This window comes from Pristis pectinata, chromosome 8, assembly GCF_009764475.1.
Source record: "Pristis pectinata isolate sPriPec2 chromosome 8, sPriPec2.1.pri, whole genome shotgun sequence".
In the NCBI taxonomy this organism is placed as follows: Eukaryota; Metazoa; Chordata; class Chondrichthyes; order Rhinopristiformes; family Pristidae; genus Pristis; species Pristis pectinata.
In genome coordinates, this window is record NC_067412.1 from 4323996 (window position 1) to 4339928 (window position 15933).

Sequence of the window (15933 nt, forward strand, 5' to 3'; positions counted from 1 at the left end):
CTTTACACCTAGAGTGAACATCAGCTGCAGGCTGTGCTCACCTAACCCTGGAATAGCCGAGATCAGGTCAAACCGATGCAAACGGTAGCATGTGGACAGTGGAGACACAAGAGACAGCAGATGCTGGAACCTGGAGCAACAAACAATCTGCTGGAGGGACTCAGCAGGTTGAGCAGCACCTGGACAGTCCTGTGTCCACAAATCAGTCTCAAACACGTGCAAGGGACAAGTAAGAGTTCCGGGGTCACACTAGTATGCAAACCACAAGACATTCTGCACACAGTACGTCACGCAAGGTGTACCATAACCATCCAGAAATTCTCCTCCGCTTCATAAAAGAACTGTCTGTTTTTCTGCGTGTGCAAGGACTTTGCAGGCTTGCTGGGACAAAAGGTCCTGCGAACAACAGGAGAAACATGCAGGTTAGTCTAGATGGGTCCTACATCTGCTGTGGCCCACTAGTAGCTCTCTTGCCTCCAGGTCAGAAGGTTGTAGTTTCAAGACACACTGTAGAGACCAGAGTACAGAAGTCCCAGATACAGTACTGAGGGGGTTTTGTAACTGTGGCAGCGTCTTCTTTTGGACAAGACACTGAACTATAACCCCATCTTCTCGCTAGGGTGGCACCTAACGGAAGAAGAGCAGGGAGATCTCTCTGGTGTCCTGGGCCAATGATTATCCATTAATAATCACCGTGAGAAGAAAAACAGATTATCTGGTTACCATCACACTGCAAACACGCTCGCACAAATTGGCTACAGTGTTTCTGACGTTACAATAGTGGCAGATCCCGAATGTCATTATAGAAGTGATGTTCTATAACATGCAGTCTGACTGGTTGCATCACAGCCTGGTATAGAGGCTCCAATGCACGGGATCACAAGGGGCTGCAGAGGGTTGTAGACTCAGCCAGCTCCATCATGGGCACAACCCTCCCCACCATCGAGGACGTCTTCAAAAGGCAGTGCCTCATGGAGGCGGCAGCCATCACTTAGGGGCCCTCACGTCTGGGACATGCCCTTTTCTCATCACTACCATTGGGGAGGAGGTTCAGGAGCCTGAAGACCCACACTCAACGATTCAGGAACAGCTTCTTCCCCTCCACCATCAGATTCCTGAACGGTCCACGAACACCACCTTGTTATCTCTTTTTTTTGCACTATATTTATTTTTGTAATTTATAGATTTTTATGTCTTTGCACTGTACTGCTACCGCAAAACAAAAAATTTCACATCATACAAGTCGGTGATAATACACCTGATTATGATTCTGAAAGAACTTTCTTTTCTTTGTGAATCTCAGAACTCTCACAGAACAGACTATGGATAGAACACAATTGATCTCAAGGATGATGAAAAATATTTGCAGATTAGGACTGGTGGGCAGACAACAATATGATAACGACCAGATCACCCATGCTTCCGTGATAATAGTTGAGGGTCAAACATTAGCCAGAACACCAGAAGAACTCTCTTGTACTGCAGGATCTTCCACATCCACATAAAAGAGCAGACAGCACCTCAATTTCACATTTCGTCCAAATGAGGGAACAGTGCAGCTCCCCCTCTCAACCTTGTAGGGAAAATGCCTGCATAGATTTTGTGTTCAATGACCTGAACCCTCAAAGTTCTGGGATAAGAAAGCTGCCCACAAAACCACAAAATACAGCAAGCAGTAGCTACATACAATTTTCCCCATCATCTGGTTAACATTGAGATTACGCTCTGTATAAACATTCCCTCATCCTAAGGTGTAATCTAAAAGACTCCCTATCCATTATGACCAACTCCCTCAACAGAATCTCCAGCATCTCCTCACATACAAGATCCCTCACCGACACCAAACATCTCCAATGCTGCAGTTAAAATTCCCACTCTCAATCCCAAATAATCCCCGTCTGTCCTGAAACCCCCACTGTTGTGGTCTGTATTCCCCTCCACCTCTCGGCAACAACAAGACTTTAATCTAACTTCTCATTAATTCCAATTAGGTTTTCTGTCTGCTACCTCCAAGAGCACTTAAAAGACTTCAAATCGCACTCTGTCTCATTTAAACAGTAGCACTAAATCTGCTGTTCACGAGAGAAGCGTTAGAAGAGGCAAGAACATAAAACAGGAACAGGTATTGGCCAAACTGTCCCTCTAGCCCGCCCCATCATTCATCAATATCATGATGATAAGATCTTGACCTCAGCTTTATTCTCCTGCTCATTGCCTACAAACCCCAACTCTCCTATAAACTAAATCTCTGTTTCAACCTTGAAATATACTTAATTATTCAGTATCTATAGCTCTCTGGGGTAGAGGACTCCAAAGGTTCACGATCCTCATGAAAAGAAATTCCTCCTCAATTCTATGATGGGTGATCCCTTATCCCAAAGTCACGCCCCACAACATCTGCCCCACATTTACCCTGCCAAACCCCCTCAGAATCCTGCATGCTTCAATAATATCCACCTCCCGTTCTTCTGAACTTGATAAATGTGGCCCTTGCTCAATAATTCTGCCTTGGCCTCTTTGGAGAAATCATTCACACATACAGGGGAGTGTCATCTTGTGAATACAGTGACATCTTGTACGTAAAAAAATTCCCGTGCAAGATCCTTACCTTGTAAACTGCACTATTGCTTCACACAATCCAACATTCCTAATCTTTTCATTTTTATCAACCTCGCTGGGATGATAAAACAGGATCTTTTTCTCCTCCTGTAACACGAACCACAAGTTATTTAGTGACTTACGATGACCCACTCCTTTAACTTACTTCATAATAGCACTCTCAGTAAATACCCTGAAGGCACTTCTCTGCTCTGTTAATCAGACAATGTGACACCAAGCTGTAGAGAGATAGGTCTTAAGGAGCAACTTAAGAAGAGAGAGGCAAGAGATTTAAGGAGAGAGCTTAGGGGAGAGGCAATGGTGGAGTGATGGAAAATGTGCCTGCACAAGAGACCTTGGAAGATTCTAGATTTGAAGAAGGTTACAGAGAGGAAGGGGGGGGGGGGGGATGGGGTGGGGTGGGGGCAAGACCATGGAGGGATTTGAAAGCAAAGCTGAGAATTTTAATGCTGGCATATTACTGGATCTGGGAGGCAGTGTCAGCCAGAAAACATAAAATGATGGATCAGCAGAACTTTGTGCAAGTTAGGATACAGGACAGGAGAGTCCAGCCTGACAAACTGAAAGACTAGGGTGGCACACTACTATTCTGGAATTGTTCACGGAAGGCGGGCAGTTCCAACAGTGCTCCTGGCTTACCTCACCTTCCTTTGGTCCAAGCTTTGGATTGTAAATGAAAAAGCTCAACAGTGAGGGAGGTAACTGCTTCTCTTGTGCTGTTGTCATCCTGGGGCTGTTGAAAAAGAAATGCAACAAGAAGATTTATGAGCTCCATCCACCAAAAGCATTTATATATATAAAAAAAATTATTCCTCAGTTCAGGATCAGGCTCATTACTTGGCAAGGCCCATCATATATAACTCATCATTAACTTCCCTTGAAGAGGCTTGTTAGGCCATTTGTCAGCCTACCCATTGATAGGGTTGGAGTCACATATAGGCTAGATATTCTCCACTAAATGATATTAATGAACCAGTTTTTACAATTGAATTTAAATTCCAAAGTTGCCATGGTTGTATTTGAACTGACATCCATGGAGAGAGAGAGAGAAAAACTCTCTTCTCTTTGAAGTGTTTGGATTTTTTGTCAGATAACTAACTTCTGCACCACCATATCAGCCTGGTCTCTTCTATAATGTGTTTTGCTGTAAATAAGACACTCATTCAAAGTAAAAAGATCCCTTTCTCATTGCAGATTCTTTGCAACAATATCATCGCACCATAGAAAAGTGTTCAAACACTGGTTTGCTTTCAACAGACGTTTGCTGACCTGCTGAATATTTCTAGCATTTTCTGTTTTATTTCAGATTTCCATCATTTGCAGTTATTTTGAATTTCATTTTGGATTAATTTTTGTCCGATAATGCTCCTGTGATGCATTTTACTACATTGAAAAAAAAAGTTACATAAATACATGTTTTTCTTGTTGTATGTATGTATCAAATCAACGGGGCTCCTCTCCCCACTGAATCCTGTGAACACAAGAATAACCAGCTTTGAAAATTACCTTGTCATCAACATCGGCGATGTTTTAATTCAATTACTTTCTCTATCTCGGTGCTGAAGACCATTACTCAAGTCTCAGACAACCATCTACTGAGAAAGAGAGAGAGAAGTGTCAGAAGAAGAGTATTTTTCCCTCCACTGCTCACTGCTGAGCTCCTGATTGCTCCATAAATTGGAAAAGCCTTTTGAAGGATCCAACTGAGAGTGGGGCAGTGGGGTGGGAGGGAGGATCAACGTCTTTGGTTCAGATGTAGGGTGACGAGCAAGGTGAGAGAAGACGAGGTAAAGGTTTTTCAAGATTTTGGACGGCAGGAGACTTGTTGACAGATGACTGGATTTTCAAAGAGCGCTAGACGAATATAAGTGGGTACACCAGGTAGAACCCAGCCCTCAACCCTGTAGAACCCCACTCCCTCTATGCAAAAAGATTGAATTTCAGATAGAGATGGAATGAAATGAGAATTTAGTTCTCCTTACTGAATACAAGGAAATATTCTAACCACACCCTCTCTACAGTCACTCTCACAATGCTATGAATTAATTCCAAGACGTAGGTTAGTGGCAACATTTTGCCTCCGGGTAAGAAGGTTGTAGGTTTAAGACCCACTCGAAAATCTCTAACATAAAATTCTCAGCCCATATTCTGGTGCTGGGCTTTGGGTGAGAAAACAGCCCTGTATGCCCTCTCAGGCAGATCTGCTTTGAAGAACAGCGATGTCTTGTACTGTTCATGGTTACCCCTCAAAGTACAGGTGGTCTCATACTGCTTGTGTGGGAGCTTGTTAAATGCAACTTCGAGTTTAATTCATGCAAGTGCGAAGTCTTGCATTCTGGAAAACTCAAAGCAAGGTGGGACTTTCAAAGTGGACGGTAGGGCCCTGAGGATTGTTGCAGAACAGAGGGACCTTGGAGTTCAAGTACACAGTTCCCTTAAAGTGGAGTCACAGGTAGACAGGGCAGTGAAAGCGGCTTCTGGCACACTGGGTTCATCAGTCAGGGCACTGAGTATAGAAGTTGGGAGGTAACGTTGCAGTTGTACAAGATATTGTTCAGGCCACACTTGGAGTACTGTGTTCCATTTTTATTCATCCTGCTATAGGAAAGATGCTATTGAAGTGGAAAGAGCACAGAAAAGGTTTACGAGGATGTTGCCAGGACTTGAGCAACTGAGTTATAGCGAGAGGTTGGGCAGACTAGGACTTCTTTTTCCTTAGAGCAAAGGAGACTGAGGGGTGATCTCATAGAGGTGTATAAGATCATGAGGGGGCACAGACAGGGTGAATGCACTCAGTCATTCCCCCCCAGAGCTGTGGAGTCAAGAATTAGAGGGCATAGGCTTAAGGTGAGAGGGGAGAAAGTTAATAGGAACCTGAGGGGCAACTTTTTTTTTAAAGACACAGAGGGTGGTAAGTATGGGGAATGAGCTGCCGAAGGAAGTGGTTGAGGCAGGTACAATAACAATTTTTAAAAGACAGTTGGACAGGTATATGGATATGAAGGTTTAGAAGGATATGGGCTAAACATGGGCAAATGGGACTAGTTTGGATGGGTTTCTTGATCAGTACTGTATAGTTGGGCCAAAGTTCCTGTTTTGGTGCTTTATAGAACATAGAACAATTACAGCACAATTCAGGCCCTTCAGCCCACAAAGCTGTGCCGAACATGTCCCTACCCTAGAAATTACTAGGCTTACCCATAGCCCTCTATTTTACTCAGCTCCATATACTGATCTAACAGTCTCTTGAAAGACCCTATCGTATCAGCCTCCACCACCATTTCCGGCAGCCCATTCCACGCACTCACCACTCTCTGAGTAAAAAACTTACCCCTGACATCTCCTCTATACGTACTCCCCAGCACCTTAAACCTGTGTCCTCTTGTGGCCACCAATTCAGCCCTGGGGAAAAGCCTCTATCTACCCTATCAATACCTCTCATCATCTTATACACCTCTATCAGGTCCTCCCTCATCCTCCGTCTCTCCAAGGCGAAAAGGCCGAGTTCCCTCAACCTGCTTTCATAAGGCATGCTCCGCATCCCAGGCAGTGTCCTTGTAAATCTCCTCTGCGCCCTCTCTATGGCTTCCACATCTTTCCTGTAGTGAGGCGACCAGAACTGGGCACAATACTCCAAGTGGGGTCTGACCAGGGACCTATATAGCTGCAACAATACCTCACGGCTCCTAAATTCAATTCCCCGATTGATGAAGGAATCATAATTCCCCGATTTATGATTCTATGCTTGCTGAAGATCCTACATTATAACACGGACCACACTTCAAGAGTACATCATTGACTATAAACCACTTTGCTAATTAAAGTGGCTGGGCAATACAAGGAAAATCTTTATAGACAGTGAGGTTATGATCAAAATAGTTCTATGATCATTGATTCAAAAGGGGCTTGGAAAGGGAACCAGGATAAATATTTACTTCAGAACAGGGGAACAGGATTGACTAACTGCTCTACAACACAGCTGACGTAGACTTGATGGACCAAATGACCTGCTTCAGTACAGACTACAATTCTCTGGATGTGAAAGGCTCCATGGAAATGCAAGTTTTTAAAAAGAGGCCGTTTTTGGACACCTCTTTCAATTGCAATGGCTTCACCACCGCCTTCCATTAGGGAAGGGCAGAAGGTATTGACCTTGCCAGAAACACCCACGTCCCCTAAATGAATGAATGAAATGAAGTTACTATTATGTGATATAGGAAACGTAGCAGGCTAAAAACACACAGTGAGGTCACACAGCAATAACACCTAGATCATCTGTTGACGAGAGACAAACATTTACCCCAGAGCTTCAGGGAAGAACTCTGCCCACTAGATCTAGTGTTGATGGAAATGCTTTTCAACCTTTCTGATTGAAAGGCAGCGCCCCCGACAATGCAGCAGTCCCTCAGTGCTGCACTGAGAGTATCTATTAGTACTCAAGTAAAGCTTGAATCTGCAATCGTCTGACTCCAACTAACCCCTGAGCCATAGCTGACACATGGAACTCCTTCCTCCTCACCAGTAAAGTATAAAGCTTCCTACTCAATGGTTACTTATCTCCTGGCTGGGTGTGGAAGTTCACCCTGGGTAAACTAGCAGTTGCATTTCCTGGATTACAACTACACTTTGAAAAGGTAATTCACTATCTCTGAGTTGTTCCGAGTTTGGAAAAGGTACAATTTTTCTCTTTTTGTTTAGGGTACCAAGTGGCAAATATTGGATACAAGCAAATAATAACTGCTTAAAGTTATATAGCAGCTAGAAAAATGCCCAGACTTCACAGAAGCACCAATCAGACAAAAATGAATACCACATTGAGATAAATGACAGTGGATATGTTATATAAATCACTCTGGCTCACACAAAGTCTAACAAGTTTAGGATGAACACAAGTTAAATGCTCAAAAATACCATTGATCTAATCTAAAGAGCCAGTTGAACCTGTTTATCTGTCCAAATTAAGAAACTGTTTCTTCCAAAGTGTCCAGGTCAGTTTTAAAATTCTTCTTCTTTAGTAAAAAAAAAACAAATTCTTGACAAGAGGTTCTTTCTAAAAGTAAGTTTAACTGTTTTTTCTCCCAAAGGAGAAATCTTCCAGCATTTCAGTGTAGGCCTCGTTTGGGGCCGGGCTAAATTAGAAGCCCATCCCAGTCACCCCGCACCGAGCCTGGGCTGGATTCCCACCCAGAACGGGGCCTCTAGTCGGAAACTTGAGGCGAAGGCGACTCTCCACGATAACAGCAGTTCGTTTAAAGTGCGACATTATTAATGAAACATAAATAAAGCGGCGCATTTGATTGAAAAAACACTCCATAGCAACACCTAGGCCTCATATTTCGAGCAGGCTCAATTTAAGCGGCTACCCAGCCGCAGTGCCCACTTCCTGGGACAGTCACAACACCCCCCAAACCAGCTAGGAATTTCCCCCACGTCAGGCTTCAATGGCATAGAATTTCTTATTATTCCTGCAGTAACTTTAAGCACTTCTTTTTAAAAAGAAATATAAGTGATACCTTGTTAATGATTTCAGTCTGAAGTCCTGCAGCATAAACCATCCTGAAGACTCTGATGCTGGGACTCCACAGCACCACATACTGGTTGTTTACATATTTCTGGCCCATGGAAACATTTACATACTTTTTGGGAAAATTTCTCCTATATGTGCATGTTTTTAGGAAATAAAATCATTTAACATTTTCAATCAGTGAAACTAAAAGGATTTTAAGTGGGATTTTCCCAACAAAAGAAAGTCTAGTTTACTTCTGTATATTGCTCCCTCCCTCTTATTGTTCTCTCAACCCAATACATCATGGGCACACCCCTCTCCATTATCTACATGAGGCGCTGTCTAAAGAAGACAACATCTATCATAAAAGACCCCCACCATCCAGGCCATGCCATCTTCTCGCAGCTACCATCGGGCAGTCCCACACCACCAGGTTCAAGAACAGCTACTTCCCTTCAACCATTCGGTTCTTGAACCAACCGGCACAACCCAAAGTCAAAGTGAAAGTCAAAGTTGAGTTTATTGTCATCTGCACAAGTACATATATGCACAGCTGCAATGAAAAACTTACTTGCAGCAGCATCGCAGACACATAGCATCAGATAAGCAGCATTCACAAGTAAAACATAAATTAAACATAAATTATACACAATTTTACAAGAAAGAACACAATTAGAACAAAAAAAAGCAAAGTCCATTGTAGTGCAAAGTGATCAAAGTGGTCGTGATGTTGCTACACTGAGGTCGTGATTAGGGTTATGCAGGTTGGTTCACTACCTCAGTATTGCAACACTATGACCACTTTGATCACCTTGCACTACAATGGACTTTGTCTTTTTAATTGTGTTTTTAAACATAAATTGTATAATTTATGTTTAATTTATGTTTATTTTGAGAATGCTGTGTCTCTAATGCTATGTGCCTTTAATGCTGCTGCAGGTAAGCTTTTCATTGCACCTGTGCATACATATACTTGTGCATGTGACAACAAGCTCGACTTTGACTTTGACATCTTGTTGGCTGTTGAAATTAAAACGTCTCGGCTATTGTGAAATCTTTTTAATGTAAAAGTTTTGTTTTAAAACTGCAGTCAACTCTGGCTCCCAGATTCCACCATCCAAAAATGTGAGCTTATCTGCTGCCCCATTTACATTGGCTCCTGGTTCTCATCTTTGCAAAACTCTTCTTGGTCTTACTCCTCCCCATCTCCTCCAGCCCTATAACTCACGGAGGTATTTCTGTTGACCCAATTCTTGCCTCTTGCTCATTCCTGAATTTCATCTCTCCAACATTGGTGGCTGAACTTTCAGCTGCCAGCAATGTCAAGATCTGGAATTCTTTCTCTCTTTCAAACCTATCTCTTTTGTCCAAGTTTTTGGCCACTGTTCCTGAAACCACCTGATGTGACTCGATATCAAAATTTGTTCGATTATTTTTGATCTGATGAGCTTTGTGGGGCAGGATTGAGGTCTTGATCTTCTAACGCCTTTACCTCAATTAACCAGAGACTGTGTGGTGCATTGAAGGCAGTGGTGAATTTCAACATCAATATTTGCCTTCACCAGGAGGTGATTTGCAAGATATGGGAAGTAGTCCATGTTTGGTAATGGAATTGGAAATTTTTTTATTATTGTTCCATGTACCGAGGTACAGTGAAAAACTTAGTTTTGCAAGCCATCCGTACAAATCATTCCAAAACATAAGTACATTGAGGTAGTTCAAGGGAAAAGCAATAACATAATGCAGAATATAGTGTTACCGTTACAGAGAAAGGGCAGTGCAGGGAGACAATAAGGTGCAAGGCCATGACAAGGTAAATTGTGAGGTCAAGAGGTCATCCTTAACATACAAGAGGTCTTATAACAGCAGGTTAGAAGCTTTGAGCTGGTGGTGTGTGTTTTCAAGCTTTTGTATCTTCTGCCTGATGGAAGGGGGGAGAAGAGAGAATGTCTTTGATTATGCTGGCTGCTTTTCTGAGGCAGCGAGAAGTGTAGACAGAGTCCATGGAGGGGAGGCTGGTTTTTGTGATGTACTGTGCTATGCCCACAACCCTCTGCAATTTCTTGCGGTCTTGGGCAGAGCAGTTGCCATTCCAACCTGTGATGCATCCGGATATGATTCTTTCAATGGTACATCTATAAAAATTGGTGAGGGTCAACGGGGACATGCTGAAATTCCTTAGCCCTCTGAGGAATGTTTTCAAGGGTATCACCATGATCCTATATTGTCAGAGGCCTGTGTTGTACAGCAGGGTCAGATTCACAGAGGACATTGGTCTTCATAAATGTTAGGTGTAAGGCCCATCCTAAATAATACTGAATAGGAATTAAGACCATAGATCCACAGAAGTACACAGTGCACACCTAGAAGAGCCACCGGCTCACAGTTCCAGAGGCTTGGGTTCAATCCCGGCTTTGGATGCTGACTGTGTGGAGTTTGCATGTTCTCCCTGTGACTGTGCTCCAGGTTCCTCCCCATTGTAAAGATATGCGGGTTGGTAGTTTAATTGGCTGTGGTAAATTGCCCCTAGTGTGCAGGTGAGGAGTAGAATCTGGGGGAGTTGATGAGAATGTGTGGAGAATAAAATTGGATTAGTGCAGGATTTCTGTAAGTGAGTGATTGATGGTCGGCATGGACTCAGTGGGCCAAATGGCCTGTTTCCATGTTGTATGTCTCTGTGACTCTACGACATTGCTGGCTACAGGCCTTTGGCAGAGGATTAAAATATAAGAGAATGTAAGATAAAATGGAATAGGGTGGCACCATTATGCCCTAAAGACACCTTCCCAAAAGATCAAAGTCATGAACTCTGCCCAGAGGACCCTGGGCTAAATATCGCAGGCAAAGATTTCATGCAGAAAATGCCAGAGAAAAACTCAACTGGTGCAGAGCATCTGTGGAGAGAGAAAGAGAGTTACCATTTTAGGTGTACCACTTTGCACCAGAAATATTTGCAGTTTTTTTTAATTTTATATTTCCAACAGCTGAAGTATTTGCTTCAATAAAGATCGGGGAAATCTCTCCCTGGTGCAACTTAATGAAACTCAATTATGTCCATCTAAAGTTAAACTGCATTAGATGGTATTTTTCACCTTTTTGGCAGCACTTTGACCTCTGGGTCCATCAAGTCTTCAGTGTGAGTCCAACAGTCTGCAAAGTTTCAACACTGAACAGTTTTCACTAGATACATATTAGAATACGCTTAAACTATTTCCAGTGATTAAATATTAATGTTGTCTTCTCCATAACCCATATCTTTAACCAATAAGTGATGTCCAATATGGTAACTACTGATAAGTGACATCAAATAGTGACATCTGTACGATACTCCTGGAGCAAGACTAGACAACAGCAGAGATCAAAGACAATGAGTGAAAGTGAGAAACACTGCTAATGGTATTGTTATTTTGCTGGCTAGATTTGAGGCATCCATTTTTTGAGTGATGCCTTAGTTGTTAATGTTGCCCATGAGAAACTTTTTCTCCATTTAGGTTTAGTACACAAAAAGTGCTGGACTAATTCAGAGGGTCAGGCAGCATCCATGGAGGGAGGAGAGGAGAGGAGATGGGCAGGTCATCAAGGTGGGGGAAGGGAGCTAAGGGAAGACAAAGGAGTGGGGGGGGGGGAGAAAAAGAAGAGGTTTCGCAACTGGATCCTTGACTTCCTGACCAACAGACCACAGTCAGTAAGGATAGGCAGCAACACCTCCGGCACGATTATTCTCAACACTGGTACTCTCAACATAGAGAGTTTAGTGACATGGTGTCATGACAATAACCTTTCCCTCAATATCAGCAAAACAAGAGAACTGGTCATTGACTTCAGGAAGGGGGGCAGTGCACATACACCCGTCTACATCAACGGTGCTGAGGTCGAGAGGGTTGAGCGTTCCAAGGAGTGAACATCACCAATAGCCTGTCCTAGTCCAACCACATAGACGCCACAACCAAGAAAGCCCACCAGTGCCACTACTTCCTCAGGAGGCTAAAGAAGTTTGGCATGTCCCCTTTGACACTCACCAACTTTTATTGATCCACCACAGAAAGCATCCTATCGGGATGCATCACGGCTTGGTATGGCCCGGGACCGCAAAAAACTGCAGAGTCAAGGACACAGCTGAGCACATCATGGAAACCAGCCAGTCATGAACTCTGTCTATACCTCTTCCTGCCTCAGTGAAGCAGCCAACATAATCAAAGAACCCACCACCTGGGTCATTCTCTCTTCTCTCCTCTCCCATCGGGCAGAAGATACAGGAGTCTGGGGGCACGTACCACCAGGCTCAAGGACAGCTTCTATCCCACTGTGATAAGACTATTGAACGGTTCCCTTATACAATGACATGGACTCTTGACCTCACAATCTACCTTCTTATGACCTTGCACCTTATTGTCTACCTGCAATGCACTTCCCTGTAACTGTGACATTTTACTCTGTATTCTGTTATTGTTTTTACCCTGTACTACCTCAATGCACTGTGTAATGAATTGATCTGTACGATCGGTATGCAAGACAAGTTTTTCATTATACCTCGGTACAAGTGACAATAATGAACCAATACCAATACCAATCAGTGGAAAGGGAAACTGTTAACGTTTTATCTCTGATGAGGGGTCCAGGACGAGAGGCATTAACTGTTTCTCTCTCCGCAGATTCTGCCAACTTTTTCGTGTATTTTCTGCATTTATTTCAGGTTTCCAGCTTCTGCTGTAATACACACAAAGTGCTGGAGGAAGTCAGCAGGTCAGGTAGCATCTCTGGAGGGAAATGAACAGTTGACGTCTCGAGCCGAGATCCTTCATCAGGACTGGAGAGGAAGAGGGCAGAAGCCGGAATAAGAAGGGGAGGGGGGAGGGGGAGGAGCACAAGCTGGCAGGTGACAGGTGAGTCCAGGTGAGAGGGGGAAGGTAGGTGGGTGGGGGAGAGGGCGGTAAAAGTTAATGATGTGAGAAGCTGGGAGGTGATGGGTGGAAGTGACAAAGGGCTGAAGGAGGAATCTGATAGGAGAGGACAGTAGACCATGGAATAAAGGGAAGGAGGTGGGCAGGTAGTGAGGGTGGGGGAGGGGACAGAGAAGGGGTGGAGGGCCACAGGAATGAGGGAAAACAAAGGGAGGGGGGCAAGGAAAACAGAGGGGAGTGGTTACTGGAAGTTAGAGAAATTGATGTTGACCCTGGTAAGGGGGGAATGTAGTAGGTAGGGTCCCCATCTTGCGTCTGTGGTTCCAGTTTCTGCAGTTTTTTTTTTGATGTCCAGCCAGAGGGACATTCAGATTGACTGCAATCCAATGTGACTGGAAGGTAACTTAATCGTCTATATTATTGATCACAGGAGACATCAGCTGGGATTAGTTTAATTTAGCATAATGGTTGGTACAGACGTGTGCCGAATGGCTTGTTCTGTGCTGTATTGTTCTATATCCTAAATCAGCAACCCAAACACTGACTCTGTGAATATTAATTAAAAATAGCTGTAGAATTTCTTAACCACTCTTGTTAATTCAATAAGGGGTAGATATTTCTTGACTTTCTGCAATAGTGTAAAATGGGTAACAGCCCAATTTGCATTGAGTCGTTGAGTGATTACATCACAAAAACAACCCACCATGTTCACGCCAACCAATCTGTGCTCATCCACTTTCCCAGCATCTTGTCCATCGCCTCCTGTTCCTTGGTGATTTGAGTGCTTCTTAACCGACTATCTGCCTCCACCGCCCACTCAGACAGTGCGCTCCAGATTCCAACCACCCTCTTGGTTGGAACATCTCTCCCAATATTTATAAGTGACAAAATAACTTGCTCAATGAAGGTCCACAGTGGTGGGAAGTAAGGGAGAGGTGGAAGGGTATCCTGGATAAGGAAGTAACCAAAGTCCAATGGGAATTGGATGCTATAAAGAGTACGGCAGTTATAATTCATTGCCAATGTTGGAAAAAGGACATCCTCAAGCTTTGTGCAATCACGTCAGCCTATTTTTAATCTGCTTATTCATTTTCCAGGATGTGCGTATTTCTGGCAATGCAATCCCTAATAACCCCTGAAATAGAGTGGCTTTCTATGTTGATTAAAACAGCAACCATATTGTTGTGATATATAACTAATCTACTGGAAAATCCTATTGTTTCATGGTCAATATTGCCACAAGCTTTTCTTTAAATTCCAGATTATTAATCTGAATTTAATTTCTACAGCTGCTATTGTGGGTCTTGAACTCAGATCACTGGATCAGTTAGTAGACCAACCACTGCCCCATCACCATCCTTCCAGGCATTATTCTGGCTTCTCACTGCACTTACTCACAGCTTCTCTCACACCCAGACCCCAAAGATTCTTAGTTAAGTCTGTAGCATGGAGCTGAAAGACAAGACACCAGACGGTACCCGGAACACTTGTACACACAGAACTGCAGAACACCAGGTCTGCTGAGGTCGGTGCAACTGTTCTTCCCCGCTGCAGAACTGGGAAAAGGCTGCAGGGTTGCTACAAGCATTTATTTAATTTACGGAACTCTCCATATTTGGGACTTTCCATTGATTTGAAAGGAATTGCAGAATAAAGCTCTTTACATGGAACAATGATCCTCCGAATTAGGTTTCAGGCAGAGGTATATTTGATGCCAGTCTCCAATAACATCGAGCCTCGGTGTAGCCTTGCAAACAATTAGGTCTACAGGAGGATCTGTAACCACAATACCAGTTTCTCACCTACCTTGCTTCACTGAAACGTTCATGCAGGTGATCTTGTTTCACCACACAGGTTGCTGATCTGTAGATTTCACTCTTTTTAATGATTTATTACCAGCGATGAAAATGACCCAATCCCAAACTCGAGAGGGAGAGCTGGATCCAATCATTCTGTTTTCCTTTGAAAACGTAACCCTCACAGTCTGCATTTTCTCTTGACTGTTTCAATGTTGTATTTCTGGTATGAGTCTCCTTCAGGAGCTTTCAAGACTACAAACTTTTTTCCTTCCTCTTAATAGCCGTCAAATTGTTAAGCAAAGCAAATGCAAGAAAGGATTCAGAATACTTAGAGTCATAGAGTCACAGTGTACTGAAGTAGGCCTATTTCAGTCACATGGTGGCAGCTTCTGATAACATTTGTTGCAGGAATTCATTGTGTTATTACTTTAAGAACCAAGAGACAGCAGGAAAACCATAAACTGGTTCCCTTATACGATGTGATGGACTCTGACCTCACGATCTACTTTGTTGTGACCTTGCACCTTATTGCACTGCAATTTCTCTGTAGCTGTGACACTTTACTCTGTACTGTTATTGTTTTTACCTGTACTACCTCAATGCACTCTGTACTAACCCAATGTAACTGCACTGTGTAATGAATTGACCTGTACGATCGGTATGCAACACAAGTTTTTCACTGTACCTCGGTACAAGTGACAATAATAAACCAATACCAATACCAATGGAGAGAATTAAATGTTCTCAAATTTATTTTCAAATCAATACATAGCCTCACCCCTTCTTATCTGTGTAATCTCCTCCAGCTTTACATCCCTCCAAGGTCTCTGTGCCACTCCAGATCCATTGCTGTTTGAAATTTTCTCTGCCTCTCTCTTTCTTTGAAACCTCACTCTTTGACCAACCCCTCAGGTGTCTGTACACATATCACCGTATGTCCTTAGAAGACTGTTACTTGTACTCTCACTGCTGTGGGAGTACTGTACATCTGGAAACAGTACATTTTGAAAGAGAGGCCTTGTTTGTTCTATAGGGTGATTCCAGGAACTGGCAGAGGGCTTCTTTTCTGGTGTCAATATTTATTCCTAGAACAGCTCCTACCACACCC

At 43.3% G+C, this 15933-nt stretch overlaps 1 protein-coding gene across 3 annotated transcripts in view; it reads right to left on the reverse strand.

Moving 5' to 3' along the window:
- ccz1 (CCZ1 homolog, vacuolar protein trafficking and biogenesis associated) overlaps positions 1-8219 on the reverse strand; it is a 46061-nt gene extending 37842 nt beyond the window's left edge. The window contains exons 1-5 of one of the 3 annotated variants that reach the window (XM_052020844.1): positions 8133-8187; positions 4126-4214; positions 3259-3352; positions 2609-2706; positions 303-396 (exon numbers count right to left, since the gene is read on the reverse strand). In XM_052020844.1, the coding sequence (XP_051876804.1) occupies positions 303-396; positions 2609-2706; positions 3259-3352; positions 4126-4139 (300 nt within the window). In that variant the 5' untranslated portion in view covers positions 4140-4214; positions 8133-8187. Of the gene's footprint in view, positions 1-302; positions 397-2608; positions 2707-3258; positions 3353-4125; positions 4215-8132 lie in introns of all 3 variants that reach the window. The other 2 variants (XM_052020845.1, XM_052020843.1) reach the window with 2 other exon arrangements.
- Between the last annotated feature and the right edge of the window lie 7714 nt (positions 8220-15933).